Below are 7046 nucleotides of genomic sequence, written 5' to 3' on the forward strand. Positions count from 1 at the left end.
TATATATATATATATATATATATATATATATATATATATATATATATATATTAACCCTATTTTTATTTCACAGAATTATCATGCTGTATTGTATTTAAACTCTGTGGGCTCTTTGTTTTTCTCTTCCTTCACCATGCTGCTCAGAGCTCTCCCCATTATCTGATTCTTTTTAGGAGATCCATTTGTTTCTAATTCTAGGCCTTTCAACTCCAGTACATATACTGGGCCTTTCAGCTTTGGGTGGTGAAGTTTGTTTTGATTGTTGCTGATTTTAAACCATGTTTGTTTAGGTAACTATGTGGTGCTAGGTAGCTCTTTTGTCTCTTGGCAGATGTTCAAAATGGGCCTAGGAACAGCATTTAGGTAACAGTACCAAATCACAATCTGGTAAAGGACTAACTAAATTTCAGCTCAGTAGATGCAAGGCAAATCATGTTGTGTAGGCCTTTGAGGTTCATAAAGTCAGGAATGATAATATAGTTGTAATATAGGTGGGGTTGTAAATCTGTTCATACATAATTTTTTTCAAAGGATTTTTCCACTGAGTACAATTTTACAGAAATATTTTATAGCTATTTTTTCACCAAACAATAATCGAATAAAGAATCATGAGAAAGCCATGCATGTTTACTAAAAGAATCTATTACACATACATACTTTATAATTTTTAAATGGCTGGTTTTGGGAAACAAATATATTGTGCTGTTCATGAATTGATAAGCAATATAGATATGATGGTTGAGATAAATGTAACTCAACATGAACAACATTGTCTTTCGAATAAGTTGAACTGATTTGACTATTAGCTCATTAGTTTATCAGTGATGTTCTATATATCTATAATCAGTGGTGTTTAAACTGTCCAGTACATACAGTTTGAACACCCCTGTCAAATGTTATATTCAATTCAACATATTGTGGGAAAAATAAAAAATAAAATAAAATATGAAAAGTGCCATAACTTTTGCACAGTCCACATCTAATGTTTATTATTTATTTATTTTTTTTTCCATTATGTAAAATTCAGCAAATAAAGAGTAATTGTACATTGTAAACTCAGAAACACCAGAAAAAAAAAATGTTATTTGAGTTCTTGTATACAAATCCACTACATTAGAGTTTGGTTACAAGCGCTCAGGGAACACACTAAAGCTTGAAGAAGAGGACTCAAAAATCCGACAGGTCACAATATACATGACCGATGTTTTGAACCATGGATAGAAGATGGCATATATAAGAGGATTAACAGAGGAATTGATGTACATAAACCAGCTGACCAAATTTACCACCAGTGATGAACTGATGACGTCTTCGACTGAAAGAGGTCCTACAGTGAAAGGAATCCAGCATGCGAGATACAGGAAAATAACAATGGCCAAGGTTTTGGCTGCTTTAGTTTCAGAAGAGCTTGAAACTTTCGTTCCATGTTTGTTTGTGGCACCATTTCTTACAGTTCTAACAGCTTTAGCTTGACGTCTTGCCACTTTAAAAATTACTGAATACAAGACCAGTATAACAGAGCAAGGGACTAAAAATGTAATTACAAAGTCAACGATCATCCAGGAATATTTCATGACAAGAACACACTCTCCATAGCATCCAGCAGAGATCTGAGAGTGAAGCAGATGGTTATTAAAGTACATAAGAATGACATTGTAGAAGACAGCCCATGACCAGGCTATAATTATAAACAGTGAGGTTTTACAAACTGTGATTCTTGTGGAATAAAGCAGAGGGTCATTGACAGCGATGTACCGATCAACTGCTATTAAAACTAAACTACCAACTGATGCCGAGACCGTAATATAATCAATCACTGGAAACAGTGCACATAGAGTTTTCCCAAGATACCAACAGGAGTCAATAAAGTCCATTATTCTCACCGGCATAACAAACAGCCCCACGAGAAGATCCGCCACAGACAGAGAGAGGATGAGCAGGTTGGTGGGAGTGTGGAGCTGCTTGAAGTGAGAGATGGAGATGATCACCAGCAGATTCAGAAACACAGTGAATACAGATACACATGAGAGAAAAAAGAACACCACAACACTCGCAGGGCCTGCTCGGACCTCCTTTCTGCAAGATGAGTTGTTGTCAGGAAAGCAATATTGAATAGTTGTGTTTTGCTGATACTCGGTAATGTTCATCTTGGCTGATAGTAGCTAATGAACCTGCCTCGTTCATCTCAGTCTCACAGAAAATACGTTCATATACAGCCCTGGACTGACATATTTGCCCACTTTCCCTGTACTTTTATAGCTGCACCAGCACCCTCCCACTGGCGTATGAGTGGTTACTTCATCCCCAACAAACATCACTCCTTTCATGCATTACATCATCACTGTTCACTGATTTATGGTTATAATGAACAGAGAAGAAAAGACATTTTGCTGTTTTTTTTTTTGTTCATTAGACCTGAGGCGTGGAGGCAGGGGGTTGGGGGTGCCAGGGCCGAAAATTCAAACCAATATAGAAGATTTCAAATTACGCCATGGCACTGGACAGATGAATTCCTGAATTGATGAAAATGTAGGTCACTGGGGAATGAACTTGAAGGGCCATCTTAGGAAGTGAAGGAAATGGAATAAATCAGACACTATGGGAAAATCGATCTACCATAGTAAAATGGTTGTGAATCCCTGTGATTCTGGTAAGTCGGTTACAAAATCAATTACTATGTGTGACCAAAGTCTTATGGGATTAGGTAACGGCATTTGGAATTCATGGGATTTGGCTGCAGGTAAGGTATTTGGTGTTTTACACTGGGAGCAAGAACAAGAAGACGCAACCTTATGAACATCACCATTTGTGGATGCCCACCAATAACAGTTACTTAATTGTTGAGTCCCACCTGAATGACCTGTAGTAAGTGACGAATGTGCCCAAAACATTTCAGGATGTACTTAACTGGGGAGAAATGGCTGTGAATTGTGATGTTTTCTAGAGCAAGGGTTCTTACACTTTTCCACCCCAAAGCTCGCATATTTGTAACTGTAAAACATAGCGGCCCACAAAAAAACTAAAATCAACTTTTTTTTTTTATATTTTTTTTTCTTAATTGCTCACAATGACTGCAATGGACTGGCAACCTGTCCAGGGTGTATCCTGCCTTCCGCCCAATGACAGCTGGGATAGGCTCCAGCACCCCACCATGACCCAGAAGGATAAGCGGTTTAGATGATGTATGTATGTATGTATGCTCACAATGAAAACCTGTGAATTAGCACGTGACAAGATTAGATTGTCATTTTTTCCTTCAATCACAGAAACCAAAATTTGTAGTTATGTTAAAAAACCATGTTTGCAAAGATGTCAAAAAGGAGAAAAAGGAAAAAAGCGAGAGGCAGATGTGGAACATGATTTGGAGCTGCTTCTTTGTCGGTAATTTATCAATTTGAGTTTAACTCAGCTCGCTGATGCTAGTTCAAAAATTGAACGTAGATCTTCGCTATTATTTTAAGGCTCGTCTGTCATTTTTAACAGCAGCTCAAGCTGCTGGAACGATATGAGAGCAATGAGAGTATGTAAAGAGTCAGAGGTTAAAACAGGCAGGTTATGCAGACAGTAAAGCACCGACATGCTGCTAGAAGAAGACGAAAGCCGGCTCTACTGAAGATTTCCCTTGTTTGATCATAAAATGCGGCCCACCAGCAGTGAACTTGTTCAGTTGGATGTGGACCGAGACACACGGGTTTTGCCGAACCAGCGTCTGATGCAGACCCGAATACGGGTGCTCACACACATCAAAACGGAGTTTGATAGGTCAAAAAAGTTTGATAGGTCTGCACCGATTAAGGTAGGAGAAACATCCTGAGGAATCTCTCCATCTCTGGCTAAGTCTGCACTGCACGCCTGCAGCTGCGTTCCCTCAAACTGATGATGTTTAATTAGCCTTGGCCGTGATATTTTATTTATACATCTCTACCAGCCCTCTACTGTCTCTACTCTCTACCCCTGAGTACAGGCCCAAAGACCACTAGAAGGTGCTTCATGGCCGTCTGGTGGTCCATGGCCCACAGCTTGAGAAACCTGTTTTAGAGCCCACTCAATCTCATCATCTGTCTGCCAACAAATGGAAGAAATATTTACGATAGCCAGCAGAATGTTCTCAACCTCCTGAAATTCTTTTGCTTCATCTGATTGGTACAATCGAGACAATGCATTAGCTTTGATATAATGAGAACCAGAGCAAAAAGTGATATTAAATCTGAATCATGAAAAAAACAAGCACCAGCAAGCTTCATGAAGTTATTCTCTAGAAGGCTTTTCAATACTGAACGCACATGATCAATGTGAGAATGGAAGTCAGGGGTGTACATGAGGATATCATCAATGTATGCGTTTACAAATTTGCCTATCATATCTCTCAGAACTTTATTGATGAAGGCCTGGAAAACACACAGAGCATTGGAGAGGCCGAATGGCATTACCAGGTACTCGTAGTGTCCTGTAGTGGTGAGAAAAGCATATAAAAGTGTATATATATATAATTTTAGTGACTTTTTATTTTACAGACTCATCCTGATGTATTTAATTTAATATCTGTGGGCATTGCACTTGTCATATGCTCCCCCCTGCTGGGCCTGTGCAGTACCGCACATGACTGGGCCATGTGCTTTCTTTTCTTTTTTCTGGGTACTGAGTACTTCCTTGAGACTCATTTTCATTTTTACAGTAATGTAATAATTAGCTTTTTATTTCTTCCTTTCACCAAACAATAATTACGTAAAGCATTATAGGGAAGCTATTCATGTTTACTAGAACAATCTGTTACACTTGCATACTTTGTTACTTTTAAATGGCTGTTTTTTGGAAAAAGATATATTGTGCTCATGAACTGATAAGCAATATAGATATACATAGACTGAGCTAAATGTGACTATTAATAAACAATAACTTTCAAACAAGTTGAACTGATTTGATGAGTAGTTCATTAGTACCATTTATCAGTGATGTTGTATATGTCTATAATCAATGATATTTAAACTGTGTTTATGCGTACATGTAATTTGAACACTCCTGGTCAAATGTTCTGTAAAATTTGACATATTGTGGGGAAAACATAAAATATGAAAAGTGCCATAACTTTTCCACAGGCCATATTTTATGTTTATTTATTTATTTTTTCTCAATATGTTAAATGTAACAAATGAAGAGTAATTATGCATTAAAATGTGCTCTGTGTAGAAGATGTCAATATATTTTCACTCAGAAACCCCAGTTATTTGAGCTCTTGCATACAAATTTATTACATTAGAGTTTGGTTACAAGTGCTTAGGGAACACACTAAAGCTTGATGAAGAGGACTCAAAAACCTGACAGGTCACAATATACTTGACCGATGTTTTGAACCATGGATAGAAAATGGCATATATAAGAGGATTTATAGTGGAATTGATGTACATAAACCAGGTGACCAAATTTACCACCAGTGATGAACGTACAATGTCTTTGACTAAAAGAGGTCCTACAGTGAATGGAATCCAGCATGCGAGATACAGGAAAATAACAATGGCCAAGGTTTTGGCTGCTTTAGTTTCAGAAGAGCTTGAAACTTTGTCTACATGTTTGTTTGTGGCACCATTTCTTACAGTTCTAACAGCTTTAGCTTGATGCCTTGCCACTTTGAAGATTACTGAATACAAGATCAGTATAATAACACAAGGGCCTATAAATGTAATGACAAAGTCAACCATCACCCAGGAATATTTCATGACAAGAACACACTCTCCGTAGCATCCAGCAGAGATCTGAGAGTGAAGCAGATGGTTATTAAAGTACAAAAGCATGACGTTGTAGAAGACAGACCATGACCAGGCTATAATTATAAACAGTGAGGTTTTACAAACTGTGATTCTTGTGGAATAAAGCAGAGGGTCGTTGACAGCGATGTACCGATCAACTGCTATTAAAACTAAACTATCAACTGACGCCGAAACAGTAACATAATCGATCACTGGAAACAGTGTGCATACAGTTTTCCCAAGATACCAACAGGAGTCAATAATTTCCATTATTCTCAGGGGCATAACAAACAGCCCCACAAGAAGATCCGCCACAGCCAGAGAGAGGATGAGCAGGTTGGTGGGAGTGTGGAGCTGCTTGAAGTGAGAGATGGAGATGATCACCAGCAGGTTCAGAAACACAGTGAACACAGATACACATGAGAGAAAAAAGAACACCACAACACTCGCAGAGCCTGCTCGGACCTCCTTTCTGCAAGATAAGTTGTTGTGAGGAAAGCAGTATTGAATGGTTGTGTTTTGCTGATACTCGATAATGTTCATCTTGGCTGATAGTAGCTAATGAACCTGCCTTGTTCATCTCAGTCTCACAGTAAATACGTTCATTTTCACTGTACTTTTATAGCTAAGCCGGTACCCTCCCACAGGGCATATTACTTCATCCAAAGTAACCTTCAATCCTCTGATGCATTATGTCATCACTGTTCACTGATTTATGGTAGAAATGGCACAAGGGTCAAAAAAACAAACAGTATACAAATAATGAAGATTTCAAATTACATTCGTATTTTATTAATCAATAATACATTATAAAAAATGCCATTAAAAACAAACATATGTGATTAATAACTTGCATATACACTTTTGCCAAAAGGGTTTTTATATAGTACCAAACATTTAACAATAGCGGAACCCTTTTTTAGGTAATGAATCATTCTCAACACGGCAGTGAAACTGCTGTGGTGGTGGCGTGTTAGTGTGTGTTGGAGTGGACAGTGAGAGGACACAGTGTTTAACCACACCAGCGCAGCACACACTAACACACCACCACCACATCAGTGTCAGTGCAGTGTTGAGAATGATCCAGCACACAAATAATATCTGCTTGATGGGGGTCCTGAGAGGGTCCTGACCACTGAAGAACAGGGTAAAAGGGGGCTAACAAAGTATGCAGAGAAACAGATGGACTACAGTCTGTAACTGTAGAACTACAAAGTGCCCCTATGTGGTAAGCGGATGTGAAAAAATGAACAATGTGTAAACTTTTAATGTATACAATGTGTATTTAATTAGTTTTCCATC

General features: G+C 38.1%; 2 protein-coding genes across 2 annotated transcripts; both read right to left on the reverse strand.

Annotated features, from left to right (window-relative positions):
• Positions 1-1124: 1124 nt before the first annotated feature.
• Positions 1125-2147, reverse strand: LOC118825021 (trace amine-associated receptor 13c-like). Its single transcript, XM_036595519.1, has one exon. The coding sequence runs from the start codon at positions 2145-2147 to the stop codon at positions 1125-1127; it is 1023 nt and encodes a 340-aa protein (XP_036451412.1).
• Positions 2148-5264: 3117 nt separating this feature from the next.
• LOC118825022 (trace amine-associated receptor 13c-like) lies at positions 5265-6287 on the reverse strand. Its single transcript, XM_036595520.1, has one exon. The coding sequence runs from the start codon at positions 6285-6287 to the stop codon at positions 5265-5267; it is 1023 nt and encodes a 340-aa protein (XP_036451413.1).
• Positions 6288-7046: the final 759 nt, after the last annotated feature.

Source organism: Colossoma macropomum, unplaced genomic scaffold (genome assembly GCF_904425465.1).
Source record: "Colossoma macropomum unplaced genomic scaffold, Colossoma_macropomum, whole genome shotgun sequence".
In the NCBI taxonomy this organism is placed as follows: domain Eukaryota; kingdom Metazoa; phylum Chordata; class Actinopteri; order Characiformes; family Serrasalmidae; genus Colossoma; species Colossoma macropomum.